Genomic DNA, 19,064 nt, shown 5'->3' on the forward strand with positions numbered 1-19,064 from the left:
AAAGGTTCACTCAGCAGTGATGTTAAACTGACATAAAACAAAGGATGATACAAATGATTGATAGTGTTCTGAGTTCTTACTCCGGAATAATCTTAACTCGAGGTTTACTTGCTTTTTGGGGAGTGGTTTTCAATTGTTTTTCAGTCTTGATTACTCATTGGAGTATGATTAGTGTGAGGAAACGGAGAAACTTAGTTTGCTCAATTTAGCAAACCCCATGTGTTGCAATGCGTGAAAATAAAGCTCGTAATCTGATGTTGATTTAAGTTAGTTTTTCAGATTGTAAGTTTAAGAATGAACTTTAACACGCAACTGTTTTAAGTAAGGGTTGAAATGTGTATATAAATAAAAAGTACTCTCTCATTTAAGAGATGACATTTAGCTGCAGTTCTGACAAGCTCCCAATATTTTAGTTATCGCTAGTTTCCTATTTGTTCTCAACTCTTTCTAAGCTAAATTGTATTCATATGTTCCCCTAATGAGCTTGTCCCCCTCTGTCCAAAGGCGACGACACGATGACAGGCGATGGAGGGGAGTACCTGAGGGCCGAGGACCTCAGGGAGCTGGGAGACGACTCCCTTCCCGGTCAGTACCTGGATGGAATGAACTACCTCCGCTTCAGCCTGGAGGGAGGACGCACTGACAGGTACCATATGACACCAGCACCTTTAACTAGGCTGATTCAATCCAGCGTAATAATCCAGTTTGATTTTCCTCTGCTCCGTGTAACAATTAATTGTGTCGTGTTTTTCCATACCGGCTGTTGTTGGTTGTTCACTTTTTCCCAACATATGAATAACATATCTGTTCCTGTCTAATTACTGTGGATGCTGTTTCTAACTTGATCAGGAATCAGTGTGTGTGTATCATAGTGTACTGAACCTAACAACTAACTGTCTGTATGTGTATGTGTGTGTCTGTGTGTGTGATATGCAACCTCTCCTGCTCATACTTCATCGTTGGTGTCCCCTGTCATGCCTCCATAGTCGAATTCAAAGGTATGTGCTGACACTGGCCTCACATGTGGCCTTTAGAAATCCTCAGCACTAGGGTAGTAACCAGTTTAACCATCTTTCCAGGGCTGGGTATTGACCTCAGAGGGATTTTCTAGTTTCTTGTTTATTCTCTTTAAGTCATATTTCCTCATTAATCTTAATATTTAAATGTCTCCCCTAGCCTCCTTCATTTCTGTATCGTTCCTGCGAGGCTGCTTGTGTTAGGAGAACACAATTGCTCAACCTAGCTGTTGTTTTAGCATTTAAATTTTCCATTTCTTGAACAATACCCAGCCCTGAACCAATTAGTTTGTAATGAATCCTCTCAATTATTTCACTTTGTTTTTCCTAAAGTGACACTCATTCATGTAATGAGACCCATGGGAGGAAAGTAACTTGTTTGTTGGTCGGGTTGTTCCCCCTATGGACATGTATTATTATTTCTGAAACTGTAAATGAGTTTCAGAGTGTAGTATGAAGCTCATCAATCAATCAATCAAATTTTATTTGTGTAGTCCTTATTCACAAATAACAATTTATCTCATAGAGTGGCATCCTCTGCCCTTAACCCTCATGAGAGTCAGGAAAAGCGACCGAAATAAACACATAGAACAGAGGAAAGAAACATAGAAACCTCAAAGTGCAATAGATGCCAGATTACTTTCCTGCCCTGCTGTGATCTCTGTTAATGTCACAACCACCGAGCGTCAGTGGCTTCACTGCTTTCTTCTTCTTCTTCTTCTTCTCTGCTGCAGTTCAGACAGGTCCTTCACCCCCACCCACCAAAGCTACTACTCCCCTAAACATGAAGGCATGATGGAGGATATGCTCACCAGCCACCAGGTACAGTGTGACCATCGTGACATATCAGGTCTTTGATATAATACTGTTGGAATCAGTGATGGAATGTATATTTAATCAAGTACAATGCTTAAATCTTACCACTTTACACTTGTGTCTTGCATTACTTTATTACAGTTCAGAGGGAAATATTATACTTTTTATTACAAAACATATGACTGGTTTATAAAATACAATATTCTGTTTTAGATAAAACTACCTACTGCTTACATGTATAAGAATATACTGCTACTTTGATACTTTTTTATATTTTGTTAACAATTCTGCACCTAAGATTTCTTATCATTGAGTATTTTTATATCGCGATATTAAAACACTTACTTGATTATATTACCTGATTTGTTATACTTTACTTGATTAGAATTAAGCTGTGGAATACCCCCCCTTATAAGGCCAAACTATATAAGGTTGTTGTTCTCGGTTAATATTTCAACAATATTTCTAATATTTATTTGTTGGATTCCAGGTTACATCACTTGCCAGGGAGAATGACAGGGATTCATACAGACTGAGCTGGGGAACAGAGAACCTGGATAATGTGGCGTTATCCTCCAGCCCCATCCACTCTGGGTAGGTAGAGTCAGACTGGAGAAACCAAATAATACAAATCTGATCTTCTAACATATTGAAGTATGTGGTCAGGGGATGAAAAGTGTCAAGTGAGGCCAATTAGGATCCTGAAACATTCATGAATAGGAATAAGCAATAAATCCATGAGTCCTGATAGAAGAGCTGCTGGTATGTTTCAAGTATTTTACCGCAGTTGATTACAGTAATTTTCTCAATTAGGGAAATCACTTCGATTAAAGATAAATTTATCTTTAATCCGCCTAAAATCTTTTGATTATGTTCTGGTTTTTATAATTCTGTAAAGATCAGTGAGGAGATGACAAGAAAGACTTTTTCCATATTTGAACTGAATTTGAAAAATGTTTATCTCTTCTAAAATTCCTATTATTTAACCCAAAAGTATACACAAGAGATGAATGAGTCAGGCGCAATCTGGAGTCTGCACATAGTGTAGCACATGGCATAAAGCAGCCTGCGCTATAGATTGAAAACTGCTTAACCAAAGTACAGGGTGGACAAACTATTTTTCAGGATGTTGCTCCCCCTGAAAACACAAGTTGATTTTGTATTACTGATCATGTTGAGTCAACGAAAACGTTCTAAATAGTACTTTATATTAATCAATGAGCTTCGAGTGTATTTTTTTACCTTTTGACAGAGCCAGGCTTAAGGTTTCCCGTGTATCGTCATTATGATAAGCTTGGCTAATCACATCCAAACTATTGGATATCAATCTATTGATTATGTAACCAAGTGAAACATGATACAGTGTCAATGTTTACAAAAATAACACATCAAGACACAATTTTACATAATGTTTTTGTGTTTCTTGCTAAACAAACCTTGTAGAAGTCAAATTTCCTCTTTTTTTTATTCTGACTGGGTTATGTCTGCTCTGTTTTTCCTCTCAGAGGTCCTCTCTCTCTCTTCTTCTTCTTTCTGGCTAACTTTTTATTCCTCTCTGTCTGATCTGGTTGTTGTTTTTAGCCGCTCCTCTCCGTGCCATCATGGAGACCACAGCAGGTGACCTTCTGCACCTTGGTTCTATCATTGTCCTCCTCCTCATCTTCATCATTCTCTTCCTTCCCTCACAGCGTGCTCTCCTGGTGGAGAGGTGTTTATGTGTGTTACTGTCCTTAACCGATCCTGCCTTGTATGTCTCTCAATTGGGTTCAGCCAGCCAAACATATATAATTTTATGGCATATGGCAAGTTAAAAGTCCAACTGTAGGAATTAGCGACATCTATTGGTGAACTTTCAAAGTACTTAATACCCTGAGTGCCCACTTTCTAGAGCCATGCTGTGTCCGGAATCACCCACTCATTCACTACTTCATTAAATAGAGAGAACTATATAGAGGACTATATATATCAGGAAAATAAAAAACTATATATATCAGGAAAATAAAAAACACTTTCGTACACTACTCTGTGAACAATAATGACATAATTGTGGCAGGATTGTCGTGCAACAGCAACATAAGCCAGTGGAAAATCCCACAGTAAATTTTTTAATTTTATTTTACACTTGTTAAATATAAATCTTTAAATGTAGAGACAAACTTGTTTACTGCACAACCAGGCGTTGAGTGATATTCAGCATAGTGTGCCAAAAACCGGACATCACCTCATTAAACGGAGCCTGGCTTGACAAGTTCGTTTTATTGTCTTATTTCCTCACCATGACCAAGATAATCAATGAAAGCACAGCAGAGGAGGACAACTGTCTTTGTCTCCTAACACTTTTACTGGTTGAGTTGCTAAATTCAATAACACGTTTGTCACTTATTTGTGTGTTTCATGTCACTTTTGTATTTTTAATCATTGTTATGTTTGCTTGATTGAAGCCAATTGGCCATTGAATTGAAGACACAGTTTGGTATCACACTGGAATGCAATCCTCATCACACCCACACTCCCTCCACTCAGATCCATGTGCATACAGTATTTGCCTCTTTGCATGGAGAGTGGAGTCTCGAGCTATGATTTGAACAAATGGGATGCAGATCGATTGTCTTTATGTTCAGTGTTGAGAAAACAGACACCAAAATGTTTTTTTAAAAACCTATAAACCTGTTGTTGTCAGGAGAGTTTTAAAGTCCATCCATTTGCTTTTTACTGGGCGTTCAACTGTGTGGCACCTCAATAGCAGATCAAATTTGTAATGTACCAGCAGATGATTAAACATTCACTTTTTACTCAACCACCTCAGGCACATCTATGGCTTAGACTTTTTCCTTTTGAGATGCTGCCAGTGCAATCGACCAACAAAGCTTCAGTGTCTACTTTCTCATCACTTCATGGGCATTATAATATTTGTTTTCAATTTGTGGAAAAACGTCCTGTTCCACCGCAGCTTCCTGGTCAGCTTCATGGTGGATGCCAGGGGTGGAGCCATGCGCGGTTGCCGACATAACGGCCTGCGCATCGTTATCCCGCCCAGGAAGTGCAGCGCGCCCACACGGGTGACGTGTCGGCTGGTGAAGAGGCACCGTTTGGCCACCATGCCCCCGATGGTTGAGGGTGAAGGCCTGGCCAGCAGGCTCATCGAGGTGGGGCCCTCCGGAGCCCAATTCCTCGGGTAAGGCTACAGTTGATGCATACATTTATTTCGAGTGCAGCTGGAAGAAAAGCCATTACTAGGAAGTGGGTAAAAGCAGAAATACCTACAGCTGATGATTGGATGGATATAATTTAATATATCTTTAACAAGGAAAGGATTAAGTATATTACACTGATATGACCAGCATTTACCTTAATTGGATTTTTGTTTTATATTTTAGGTCAGATCAGGTACAACTTTGATAATATCAATAGCCTTTTCATATTTTAATACATTTAGTATTGTATATTCTGCAGGACAAGAAGTGAATCTGTAGTATGTTTTAATTCAGTTTGCAATGTGTTTTTTTTACAAATGTATAATACAGAAAATCGGATAAAAAATACGTTTAAGCCCTAGAAGAATGTGTTATTTATATATTTGGGCCATCTACAATTTATATATAGAAAAGCAACTATAAAAAATATGTAGAATCATGTCAGGATACATTTTTTGATATTTTTGGAAATATCAATGCATCTTTTTTTATGTCTTGACAACGATGAAAATATTCAAATAGTACTTATATCAGTAGGACATGCATGTCCAGTGTAAGAGAGATGTTAAGGTACTAGTTCAAGTCTCTACTACCTACTACCTTCAGGCCGTTGATTGAGCTGTGTCCTGTTAAACAAGAAGCTTTCAATTTGCTGCCCTTTTTCTTTCAGATTAATTTCCTCCCCCTGCGTCTGCCTTACTAAAACTGTCTCTGTATCTGCTCTTGCTTTCTCCCAGCGCCAGGAATCGGTTAATCTTTGCTCTTCCGCATGTCCTATTTTCTTTCATGACAGCTGCAGTCTAATTCGTTTCAACCTTATCCCATAATGCAAAAGCCTTTCTAATTAACTCCACCTCCACTATATTGCACCATGATTGATTTGATATGTTGCCTCAAATTCTGCCCTCTGCTGATAATATTAGAGATATGATTGTGTACATAATATATATTTATGTGTTATGTCAGAGGATTTGCTCAGTGCAGTCCATAAACTAAAAAGTTAGATAAAAACATGCTCACTTTACCTTATGATGATTGGTCCTCTTAAGAATCTAAATGGTCTTTTTTGGCAAGAGCGTGATAACACATTGACCGTACCTACTGTATAGAAATGTCGTTTCTCAACTTAGAATATTTGAGCTTATCTAGAGATCCAGTGTGTTCAAAATTGATTAAATTACGTAAATTACATTAGGAAACATTTAATAAACTTGTACCCATTATTGTGAAATTGTATTTATTCCTGTTTCTTAATAATGGAATGAAATAGAAACAAGCCAATCATTGGATTTCTTTATTTGATTTTGAACGCTTTGGGCCTCTTTACAAACACAACTACTAAGTGTGATAATATCACTCAAGTATTGCACATCAGACCCCAAGGTTTCTGTTCTGCACCCAGCCGAAACATTGTGTGTGCTCTTTCTTCCTCACTGCTGCATATGGACGCTTGGTTGCTCACACAGTAAACTTCACCTCCCCACTGCCCCTCCACCTCTAAACGAGGGGGAGAGTTTGGTTAGCAGAATCCTCCAACTCGGTCCACCGGGGACAAAATTCCTCGGGTAGGGAGAAAAAAAAACACCAGTTTGCATATGAAACAATTCATGGATGCTCGTCTCAATGTTTTCCGTTAAAACCCTCCCATCCAATGTTATTTTGTCCATACTCTATTGTGCTGACCTGCTTGTTCTATTGTATTGCACCCGTCTTCATGCCATCCTTAATCCCCCCTAGACATCACATTGCTGTAACTTTACTTTGCAGCTGTTTTTTCCTGCTTAGCCATTTCCAATTCTGAGTTTATTTTTTTCTGCCTATTTTCTTGGTAGATGTGTCTTTTTTTGGTTTTGTGTGAAATTTAAGTGGTTGAGTGGCCTATGAGTAACTTGGTGAAATGCATTGCATGTTGTGGTTTGATGGTTAGCCGCTTTTTTTCCCCCTACAGTCTGGTAAATGTTAACCGGATACAAATTTCCTGAAATTCAAATGTTAAAGATGTTAATCACAACTTTTGAATGCAGGATGGTCTTGCCCCCTCATAATTCTAATCAGTTTTCTCAAAATTATGTCAGCTCTTAGCTGCATAAGTACAATATCAAAGCCCATTACAAAGCTTTACAAAAGTACATTCTATAAATTCTATATGTATTGGAATTTGGAATTTCTCCTGACAGCATTTGGGGCAAGTACAAAGCTGCCAAGTGCTTGCTTTAAAAAACTATATTATGAACATGTACTTAGGCCAAAGAACCATCTAAATATCACACGAAAAGTTCAGAAGTGTCTTATGTTGGATTGTTCTGAAATTAAGCATGTTTCTGATAGATATGTGTTGTACCTAGCTTGTTGTGATTATGCATGTCAGGTGAGTAATATAATTTAATATAAATAATCCACTGAACATTTTTGGGACAACTCATGGGAGCTGATAAAAGAAAATTGTCACTCACAACACCTTTACATGTGGTGAGTGATCAAAAGTAAAGGGCTCAGTGTACAAATCTCGAAGTTGCCTCAATATTGACATGGAAGACATTGGAATTAGCTTAGAGCTTATTAGTTTAATCAATCCATTATTAACTGAGCACTTCTTCATATGAATCACTTCTTCAATGTGCTGCTAGTTGATGTGGTACTTTGTATTTTCAGCTCATGCAATAATTAACAAAGAAGCTTGTAATTTTGCTTCACTGTTATTGTCTTTCCAACCAAGTTTTATTGAAGATCACAGGTACTGGGAGCTGTTATCTTGCAGAGCAACTTTAGCCAACAAATTAGCTAAGGATACAAAGATGATTAATCATGCATCACAGATTTAAAGATACATTGCACGAAAGAGATGAACAGCAACCCTTTAGCCTACTTTCAAAGGCAGTGAAAAGCTATTGCTATCTAGATACATAACGTGTTAGAGAAGACGAGAAGCAGGCATCTCCTCAATGTCAGGTTTCTTCATTACTTGTCTTCTAGTCACAGGTTGTGTTGTGTTGCACGCGTTTGAAGTATTATCATGCAAAATTACAAAGCTGGATCCCCACCTTGTTTATTTAGAGGAATTGAAACAAAGATTGTCAACAAAACAATGCAAGCTCACATGTACTCTACTTCTCCAGTCCTGTGATTGTGGAGATCCCCCACTTTGCTGCCCTGCGGGGGAAGGAGAGGGAGCTGGTGATACTGAGAAGTGAGACAGGAGAAAGCTGGAAGGAGCATCACTGTGAACACACCCAGGAGGAGCTCAACCAGATACTCAATGGCATGGATGAGGGTCAGTCTCTGATGGGATATTCGTAGACTGCACCATGATCTGGACAAAAATCATTCCAGTTTCGGATGTCCCTAACAGCCGTCCTTTATTTCCCTCCTCCAGAGTTGGACACACCGGAGGAGCTGGAGAGGAAGCGCCTTTGCCGCATCATCAGCAGAGATTTCCCACAATACTTTGCTGTGGTGTCACGCATCAAGCAGGACAGTAATATGATTGGTCCTGAGGGAGGCATCCTGAGCAGCACAGTTGTGCCCCAAGTACAGGCAGTTTTTCCTGAGGGGGCCCTCACCAAGAGGATCAGGGTCGGACTGCAGGTAATCAGCAAAAGAATCACTGTGTACAGTTACTCATTTTGTTACCTTGTGTATCAATGTGATCTATGTGGACAAGATGTATTTGGTTGTAGGTGGTTGTTGTGTTTTATAGACTCTATGCAATCTGGCACAGCTCTGGTGCAAAGTTCAATGCAGCCAATATTTAACCCTCTATATTTGTAGCACAAGGTTAAGTCATTGCTTATGCTTTCTGCCCTCCCAGGCCCAGCCAGTGAATATAGATGTAGTGAGGAAGAACCTGGGGAACAAGGCGACCTTCAGCCCTATTGTCACCCTGGAGCCCCGCAGGAGGAAGTTCCATAAACCCATCACCATGACCATCCCTGTTCCCAAGAGCAACTCCGACCCAGTCCTTAACGGGTTCGGAGGGGACATGCCCACCTTACGCCTGCTCTGCAGTATCACTGGTTAGAGGAACCGCATGAATCACATGTGAATAGATTAACCGCAGACACGTGCTCACATGCTAATATTCAATCTTGCATTTGTGTCCATGTGCAGGTGGAACAACGCCAGCCCAATGGGAGGATATAACAGGAACCACACCGTTAACATTTATCAATGACTGTGTCTCCTTTACCACCAATGTGTCTGCAAGGTAACCCAAAAGCAATTTTACTGTTTATTTACTGCAGAGCTGTTGTAAAGTGACTCACATGTAGCAAGCGCCTAACCCCACTGGTCCTTTCAAACCCACTTTTGATTTCTAGGTTCTGGCTCATAGACTGTCGGCAAGTACTGGAATCTGTCAACTTCTCCACTCTGGTGTACCGAGAGATCATCTGCGTCCCTTACATGGCCAAGTTCGTCATCTTTGCCAAGACCCACGACCCCATTGAGGCCCGCCTGCGCTGCTTCTGCATGACAGACGACAAGATCGATAAAACCCTGGAGCAGCAGGAGAACTTCACTGAGGTGGCCCGGAGCCGAGACGTAGAGGTGAGAATCCTCAACCGAGATCGAGCAAATTTAAAGGCGGTGGGCCAGGGTGTCTTGAGAAATAGCTGCAGTGCTGCAGGGAGTTGGAAAGAGGAAATGTTGGGGTTCTTACAAAAAGTAAAGAGGAACAGCTGATGTTGGTTATAAATTGTTGCTGAACTCCCTGTGATTTTTCAAAGGTCCTGGAAGGAAAACCAATCTATGCAGACTGTTTTGGAAACCTTGTTCCCCTCACCAAAAGTGGCCAACATCACCTCTTCAGCTTCTTCGCCTTCAAGGAGAATCGTCTAGCGCTCTTCATCAAAGTGAGCGCCATTCCTTATTAGATGATTTTACACGGAAACAAGCTGATGCCTCAAATGACTGACCCCTGCTGCACTGTTTGGCTGTTACAGATAAGAGACAACACTCAGGAGCCGTGTGGCCGTTTGTCCTTTATGAAAGAACCGAGGAACTATAGGTCAATCACCCAGAATGCTATATGCAACCTCAACATCAACCTCCCATCATACTGTAAGGTGAGGACCCTACAACAGAGGAGGAGCCTTTCTGTATCTTAGTTCTTTAAGTGAAACTGGCCTTTGCACCGAAATGAAGTGCTCTGGGTGCTTGTGAGCTGGACCATACTGCAACCTCGGTAATAATACTTGTCATCTGCCTATCACCTCATATTAAAGATTTGAGACAAATGAGCTGCCAACATTATTGCTTTATATTTATCATCAGGGTATGTACGCATCTCACAGTGTATAACCAGCTCAGATAAAAAATTATTATAATGGATTTCAAATGCTTTATGCCAAAGGGTCAGTACTTCAGATTTGTACTTTTACTCCCTACATTTTTGCACAAATACCTTGGCTTTCTGCTCCTTACATTTTAAAAACGAGATTCTTAAGCCTGAAACATGCTTCTGCGTTTTCACGGGCCCGTAAGCGCAAGAGCCCTTCCGGGTCCCTTACGTGCTTATGTATCCCTCCTTACGTGCTGACGGGTGTCGACCCCCTTTTCTAAAATTTACGGCAAAGCTCCGCAAGCTCACTCAGCCCGCAAGGCTGTGATTGGTCTGCTCTACATCCCTCCTGGAGCTGCATTTCCGGTTTCATGCCCCATAATACCGGCAGAAATCACGGAAGATTTAGAAGAACGAATATGGACCAAATAGAAGAGCACTTGGCAGAAGATATCCGATAGTATGATCACTTGTATAACCTGTCACTGACTGGCGGATTTGTCCGCCAGAAAAAGGCTACGAGGAGCCGCAGTGGCTATGTAAATAAACAATCGACGAAGAAGAAAGAAGGCGTCTCTAAGGTCGTCTCGACAAAAAGCATTACTCCGCCTAGTGTTCTGGCGCGGAATTGCTTTGTTAGACGCGCAACGGTTGGGGGAGCATGAATGAAAACGAGTCTTGCGCCATGTTTCAGGCTTTACTGTTGGTTTGCTCTGCACGGATACAGGAGGAAGAAAATGTTTAACTTTTACCCTTTGAATGCATTTCAGAACCTGTACTTTTAATCTTTTACTTGAGTAAAGAGTTTGAATAAGTACTTATGCTTTTACTTTAAGTATCTGTACTTTGACTGAATGAATGTGTGTACTTTTCCCACCTCTGCAAGAAACAAAAAGATCTACGTAGGATTCAGGCTAACATGATTTAAGATGGATGTACATTTTTTGAATTCAAGCTTTTTGCCTTATACAGCTTCTGAGACCACTTGGGCTTCCCCACACAATCCCCTGCTAACCTGTTGTCTGTGTTGCTGTCGTAACCAACACGTTGTCCCTTGTCTTTTTCCCCACTTTAATGTCCCCACCTCTATCTGTACATCTCTCTGCTTCTCGCTGCTTCTTGCTCCCAAAAGGAGTCCGATTCAGACCAAGAGCAAGAGGAAGAGGTAAAAGGAACCGCTTCCCACTGCATCACCCACTAATTAGCTCTCCCTATCTTTCCTGTCCACTGTCTTACCACCAGAACTAAATAAAGCACATGTTCCAAAGCTTTAAACTAAATTTCAGAGTTGTGTTTGCTCTAGTAGATTAGATTGTGATTTGTCAGTGGTGTAGCCCATGATTTGGTGTTGTTAGATATGTCCTGTGTCTTCTTTTCAATGTTGTAGAAGTTGTACAGTTATGGTAGGTTTTAAATGTTTGGACCATGCAACAAAGAACACAAAACTAACTGTTATCGTCATTTCCACATGTTTCCAGACCAGCAAAACGCAAGAGAAATGTAAGATTGATTTTATTCCTTTCAAATTTTTTATATAACATTACTAAAATTGTTACCTCTCTGTAGTAATAAAGCATGTTTGTATTAATCTAACTAATATAGCAGAAGCACGAATGTTGCAGAGCAATGTAGTTCAACATACAGTAGAGTGCATAGGATACACTGGCACACCTAGCTCCACCATAGCTTTATTGCAGACAGTCTATATCACCAAAGTCCTTTAAGCTTTGTGTATTTTTGTCTTGTCACACAAACAAAAAAGCCAAACCCACACCTCCCCATGTCAATGTCATGTTCCTTCTGAGGCTTGACTTCATTTTTTACTTTTTACGTTCTTTTTTTTTCTGATTTCACATCCACATCCATTTCTCCAATTTTACCATTTCCCCTTCACAATTTGAGACCGTACTTACGGAGAAAGAGTTAAACGCTCCCATCTACGCATGTACACCAGCTTTATACTCATTGGTGATGATTATATTGTCACAGTAGCCTCTAATTTGATGCTGGCGGCCTGACAGGCAACAGTCGTGCCATTTTCATCATCTCTTTTTTGTGCTCGCCCCAAACGACCTAGGTTGTGTTGCTATTGATCAAGTGAAGCAAGTAAGTTATATTAACACTGCGGTGGCGATGCAGCTTTACTTAAGCTATTTATTTAGGCATAAAAGTGCAAGCATTTGTATCACCTCACTCCACTATAGTTAGAACAATATGCCAACATTTTTGTAGGTTTAATTAAAACTTTTGATGATATACTAATCAGAAATAATTACTAAGAAAGTGTTTCACAACTTCCTGTGCGATGTATAAGTTCCAATCCCATGCAGTGAGTTAAACAACAGTAGCCATAACATAAAGTACAAGTACATGGTAGCACACATGGACTCCACCTGCTGATACCTTTCTCTTCCTCAGTTTGTGCCTTGCTGCACCAAATTCAGAAAAATGTGTTGCTCGCTCCTACATACTCTTGCATTAAGTTGCTGAAACTAAATGATAATGATCGCGCTAGCACCCAGTTCAAGGAAATTAGAGGCCACGACACTAGTTTTCCTCCCCATCTTGTCCTCTAGTGTAATGGTAAAGCAAAATGAGTCGACTTCCCTACCTGCTCTCAGTCTCCTAACCCTATGCCTTCTTCATGTAGCATTGCTAAAATGACTACATAAAAAAGGCAAAGCCTAAACCTTTTTATTTAATCTTATAATACACACTAACATGAGACACTGTACATGGATTAATGAGATAATATTTATTAAAAGTGGATGTATGTGTTTCGAGAAGACTTATACATTACAGTATTTATGTATTCCTAGATGATACAGATATTGGACATTATTGAATTGGCCATACTGTATTAACAGGCAGCTCTCGATCAGGAGCATCTCATATCCTCCAACTGAGTGTTCACTGATTGGATAAAACCATTTATTGACACCATTCTCTCCTCACCACAACCCCTCCATCAGCCCTTCCCTTTGCTTTGCATGGAAATAACTTGCCTTACATACATGTGTATGCGTGTGCTTGTGTGTCTGTATGACTATTTGTATTGGCTTGTTAATGACAGTTCATATCTTCCCCTGTGGGTTTGTTTTGATTTTGTGGTTTTGTGTACTGTTTTTGTTTCTGTTATTTCAGTTTTCATTGCATTTATATATCAAAGGTGAATTAGGCAAAAAGCAAACTGGAAGGCCAAGGGAATTAAAATTCGCTCCCTCCTTGTAAGATGTTGCTCTCTGGTATTCCTGAGCTCCTCTTTCTTCTTAAGAGTTTGTGAGAATCAATGATCTGCTTTTTGCTATAATGAAAACCATTGCAAATCATATTACTTTGTTTACGTTATCACTGGCTTTCTTTGATAGACAATTAACATTTTCAATTGTTTTAGCCATTTTTCCTCTCATCCCATTGACATTTGTCATACATCCGAGCAATCTTGAGATGTTTCTTTGTTTGTTTTCTGTGTTGTCCCTTTTTCCATCATACATGTTGGTTTCTTGGTCACCTGGTTTCATTAATTGTTGGTTTATGGTATTTTTTCATGTATATCAGTTCCGTTTTATGGTTTTGTCTTGTGAATGTGGGTCGGCTGAGTGTATAAGCAAGTTATTTCCTGCCCAAGTCCTTTCCCATCGGTTTTATGTAGCCTTTGCTTTACCACAATTCCCCAGAGACTTATGAAAGTATAAGCCCAGTTCCTCTGATACCCTGATGTAGAACCCGTTGTGATTCTGTTGTCCTATGACCCTTGCAGTGTGCTCCGATCTTGTCCTGACCACATTTCCAATGTCTGTCTCCTTTCATTTGAATTTTTGATTTTCTTTACTCCTTACTTGTTATTCTTCCAAATGGAAGATGAAGAGCGGGTGACATCAGTCCTGAAATCAGAGCTGATTCGAGAGCCTGACCTCCTATCCGACGTGTCAGAGATGAAACAAGATTTGATCAAAATGACTGCCATCTTGACTGCAGATTCAACAGAGAAATCCCCTTCCTTAGGGGGGTGTGGTCTAGAGAAAGGAACGGAGGACATTTCTGGAGAACCGTTAGAAATAATGGAGATGGACTTAGAAAAAGTCAAAGAGGACCTAGAAAAAGTCAGTGAGATACTCAGGAGTGGAACATATGAGGGCGAGTTGGCAGAGGAGGCAACAAAAGCGGCTAGAATGTCAGACGAGTGGGTTCTCCTTTCGGACAGTGAGATAGAAGAGGCCAAAAATATGGCGGCTTTGGAAATTCAGGAGCCTGTTTTACGGGAAAGTAGATCTAACAGAGGGGCTCCCAGACCTAAAGCCATAAAGGACAGTGGTGACCTTAAAGAATACCTCCTGGATGCACCAATCTCCAAAGTAAAGAAAGAGCCAACCACCCCAGAAAAATTCACTGATGTTGTTCTGCGTAAAGGTGCGAAAACAACTCCTACGACCAAAGTGCAAGTAAAAACAACTCCTGGTGATGTTAAAAAAACAGTAAGAAGAAAGGGGAAAGACCAGAGCCAGTCAGAGGAATCAATAGAGGCAGGTGGTCTCTTAAGTGTGTCAACAGCTCCCGCTCCAGTATCGCCTGTATCCCCAGTGGTTGAAGAAACTCCCATAGGGTCAATAAAGGACAAAGTCAAAGCTTTACAACAGAAAGTTGAGGCAGAGCAAAAGATCAAAAAGGTCACTGGAAGCATGCCTTCACATTTGCCTGTTAAGGGCAAATCCTCTCCCAAAGCCAAAGAAAGCCCTAAATTGGGTTCCCCTAAATCCCCTAAAACTGAATCTGAGAAACTTGAGGAGACCATGTCAGTTAAAGAACTGATGCAAGCATTCCAGACGGGGCAAGACCCCTCAAAGAGAAAGTCTGGGCTGTTTGAGCTCAAAACATCCACAACATCAAGATCAGAGAAAATCTCAAAATCAGAAACCATCCAATCAAAATCCATGACCAAAGCAATGACATCACGTGTTTCTGAAGAGCGAGAACTATCTTTGGATTCAAAACCCTGCAAGAAAGTCACGACTCAGCAAGACAGAGAGAATGAAAACAAGTCAGTTGCTCCTGCCCATTCAGAGCTGACTGAAACTGTAGACTTTGGAAATTGTGGCCTTGATGACAGCTCGGACAGCTCAAAACATGAGGGGGTGGCAGATTCACTAAGTGCTAGCTCTGGAGATGGAACTCATCCAAGCTCTGAGGACAGCTATAAACATGAGGGTTTAGCCACACCAGGCACAAGCCCTGAAAGTCTGTCTCTTTCTCCCAAATCTGGACAGCACGCAACTTCATCACCAGCTACCACAACAGTCAAAAAACAAAGTAAAGACAGCGACAAGTCTGGAGACTCTGGTTTAGGGGCCACTGGTGAACAACTATCAACTGAATTGTCCCTCCCTGTTTCTTCCAGCGAGGCTCCTGATGACCACATTACAAGTGAGTCCACATCTGTTAGGAGGAGTGAGTCTAAGCCATCTAAACCTCAAAAGCTTACAAAGAGAAATTCAGAGACAGTAGAAACCTTGCTTAGCGATGATGAGAGCCCTGATCGTCCGTTAGAGTTGGCTTTAATCGGTTCTCCAGCCTCTAGATTCTTGTCTCAGCGTCAACAAAGCTTAGAGCTGCCTTTAAAACAAGATTCAGATGCGCTCAGTCCATTAGCTGATGACTCTTTGACAATTAGCCACAGAGACTCTCTTGATGGTAGTCCTCTTATGGAAGAAAATTCCTCGCTTAAGTCCCCAGACTCCATTGAACCTAGCCCAACCAAGGAATCACCTCCTCATGACTCCTTGGAGAGCAGCCCGGTAGAGCCAAAAATCCACCTTCCCTTCCCATCAACACTAGGTTCACCCAGTAAATCCTCTAGCCAACCTGAGCCCATCAAAACCACAGAATTCCCGCAGGATGCTTTGTGTGGTAGGCTGCTTCGAGACCATGAGGCTAGTGCTGATGATGACAATTGTGAGCCGACATCTCAGATGACTAGTTCCGGTAAGAGTCCCCTCTCCCCCGATACTCCTAGTTCTGAAGAGGTAAGTTATGAGGTAAACCCCAAACCCCCTGACCATACGTTCCTCTCTGTTCCATCCACACCGGCTGTCATCCCTGAAGACCCAGAAGAAGAGGATACATCAGACAGTTATGAAACTAAAAGAAAAATCACTCCAGAGGAGGAAATGTTTAAGATGGCAGCCAAAATAAAAACATTTGATGAAATGGACCAAGACGCGAAGAGCAAAAAGAAGTCTAGAAAAGATTTGTTTCCCTCAGCAGATGCCAAAATAGGGGATGACAGCTATGAAACGTTAGAGCCCAAAAGTGAGAAGCTTTCGCAAAGTGAATGTGGGCTCGATAAACCCACAGAAGATTCAAAGTTAGCTCTTTTTGTTGATCCCCATATTAAAGTGAACCCTCCCTCTCCTCTTTCAGCAGGTTTGCATGATGGATCCCACAGCAAAGAGCCCAAGGACACACCAACAACAACCAGTGTCACTTCAGAGGGGCCTAACCCTGTCTCAGACCAGCATCATTCAAACACTGAACTGAACACCTCACAGGGACAAAGTCTCTCACCATCTGTAAAATGTGACACAGACAAAAAGTCTTCTGAAACATTGAACAGTGAAAACAGGACTGATGAACAAAAGGAAGAATGCTTAAGGAAGTCAACAGATTGCAAAGGAGACAACACAAATGGTCAAGAGTTAGGGGCCTGCAGGCTAGAGACTGGTACAGTAACACCAGGTAGCAATGTAACAGATGAAGTCAAAGGAGATCCAGGGGAGCATACAGCAGTTCCAGAAGCTACACTGGGTCCAACTGTTGCCCCAGATCAAACAAAGGAAATGTTCAAACCTGAGGTCTGCATCTACGATGACACAGAGGAAGAGGATGAGGCATTGGAACTTCCCAGAACTGAGTCCAAAGGTGTAACTGCAAAGGCAGACACTGACTCATGGTCTGCCATGCGGGAGGATGATGACACTTTTGCAGCTCGAGTCCAAGAGGAGGAACAGAAGATACTGAATTTAGTGGTGGACCGTCAGTCTGGTCAAGCAACTCCAGACACAACACCTGGTAGAACACCAACAGAAGAGAGCACTCCGACCAGTGAACCCAACCCTTTTCTGTTCCAAGAAGGGAAGCTCTTTGAGATGACCCGAAGTGGTGCTATTGACATGACTAAGAGAAGCTATGAGGAAGAGGGGGGTGGCTTTGCCTTTTTCCAGATAGGTGAACCGCCTCTAGAGGAGCCTCTCTTAGAAGAGGCAAGGCAAGAAGGTAGTAGATCAGCAGCAGAACCTGAAGTTGGCCTCAATCTTGTACTAGAGGTTAAGACTGAGGAAGCTAACAAATATAAAGAAACATCTGATTCTCAGCTTCAATCCCCACCACAAGGTGATCAGACAGCCTCAAAGGCTGATGCCTCCAAATCTAAAATTCCTAAAATGGGCATTTCAGCTTCAGCCAAACCTACAAAGAAAGATCAGTCATCCCCTGAAGGTGTAGATATTAAATCAGACAAACATCTAAATGAAGCATCCTTAGATGTAGACACAAGTTTCTCTGAGCAAATGATACAAACAGCAGAAACTACAGTTACAAGATCTGTTTACTCTGAGCAAGGCCAAGAGTCCTCTGACTCCTCCCCAGAGGAACCACAGTCAGTGATAGAAGCCCCTAAAGCAACAGGCAAACCTAAACAAAATGCCTCCAGTAGTGTTAAAAAGACTACAGGCAAAACACAAGCTAACTCTGCTCCTCAAGGTAGGGGTAAATCCGCAAACCAATCTAATACAACTTCCTCTTCAACCTCTTTAAAAAAAGAGGCCTCCTTCACATCTGAATCTAAATCTAAAATTCCTATTAAGTCGAGCACCATCAAGCCTGATTCTGCTGTCAAACGTGTAGAATCGACCCAAGACAAAAAGCTTAAAGTCCCAGTTAAAAAGGATTCCAGGAGAAAATCTGAGACAGACGCAGGTCCCTCTGTGGATTTGAAAACCAAGAAAACAACTGCCAAAGCAAAGAGCTTCTGTGAGGGGGAGTCTAAGGGGCCCAGTACAAAAAAATCAAAAGGATTCCAGTCCAAATTGCCAGTCCGGGGCAAAACTGGTCAGTCATCTCATTCCCCAGCACCCACTAAAGAGAAAAGTATGCCCCGCAAAAAGTCCATTGAGTTCTTTGAGGAGATAAGCGATGAGGCGGCAAAACTCGTTGCAAGGTTGGCACAGGCAGAGAAAGAGAGAGAACAAGAGGCCGCAGCTGCCATCTCGGATGACGAGAGCAGTCTCATTGATCCATCAATCATAGAACGGGAAACTTTCTCTGAGATGCAGTTCCCTCCTTCAGTCGACGTCTTTCCTATTAGACCACTGTGGGACGACCCTGTGGAGACACAGATGCAGCGAATTCCAGATGATAAAGTCCAAAGTCAAGGTATCCCCCCAGTATAAGGGGCTATTCTCTATTTCTTCTGCCTCATTAGCACACATTAGCTGTAAAGATGCTGCCTCTCTGTCTCTTGTAGTTAAGTCCCGTTATAGTCGAAGAATCCATGTTGCTGTCTCGCTTTGAGCTGTGTCTGTGTTTGTAACAGCGTCTCTCTTTCCTTCTATGTGTGCAGAAACTCTCAAGATTGACTTAAAGGCTTCATGGAATTTAGCAACTAAAACATTGAAAGATGAAAGTGTAAATAATTACTTGAACAATCACATGTATCGTCAATAATTTCCGATGGATTGAAATGTATTTTTTGAAATTTTTTACAGC

At 41.3% G+C, this 19,064-nt stretch overlaps 1 protein-coding gene across 1 annotated transcript in view; it reads left to right on the forward strand.

Moving 5' to 3' along the window:
* The window catches only part of ank2b (ankyrin 2b, neuronal), a 153,964-nt gene that overhangs the window by 113,013 nt on the left and 21,887 nt on the right, over window positions 1-19,064 (forward strand). The window contains exons 25-40 of the mRNA XM_062383984.1: window positions 505-646; window positions 1,751-1,838; window positions 2,323-2,426; window positions 3,414-3,449; window positions 4,783-5,007; window positions 6,493-6,591; window positions 8,143-8,297; window positions 8,400-8,611; window positions 8,835-9,039; window positions 9,134-9,230; window positions 9,343-9,571; window positions 9,751-9,876; window positions 9,967-10,089; window positions 11,437-11,469; window positions 11,783-11,804; window positions 14,166-18,731. Of these exons, the coding sequence (XP_062239968.1) occupies window positions 505-646; window positions 1,751-1,838; window positions 2,323-2,426; window positions 3,414-3,449; window positions 4,783-5,007; window positions 6,493-6,591; window positions 8,143-8,297; window positions 8,400-8,611; window positions 8,835-9,039; window positions 9,134-9,230; window positions 9,343-9,571; window positions 9,751-9,876; window positions 9,967-10,089; window positions 11,437-11,469; window positions 11,783-11,804; window positions 14,166-18,731 (6,462 nt within the window). The remainder of the gene's footprint in view (window positions 1-504; window positions 647-1,750; window positions 1,839-2,322; window positions 2,427-3,413; window positions 3,450-4,782; window positions 5,008-6,492; window positions 6,592-8,142; window positions 8,298-8,399; window positions 8,612-8,834; window positions 9,040-9,133; window positions 9,231-9,342; window positions 9,572-9,750; window positions 9,877-9,966; window positions 10,090-11,436; window positions 11,470-11,782; window positions 11,805-14,165; window positions 18,732-19,064) is intronic.

The sequence above is a fragment of the Platichthys flesus genome, chromosome 24, assembly GCF_949316205.1.
Source record: "Platichthys flesus chromosome 24, fPlaFle2.1, whole genome shotgun sequence".
Classification (NCBI taxonomy): Eukaryota; Metazoa; Chordata; class Actinopteri; order Pleuronectiformes; family Pleuronectidae; genus Platichthys; species Platichthys flesus.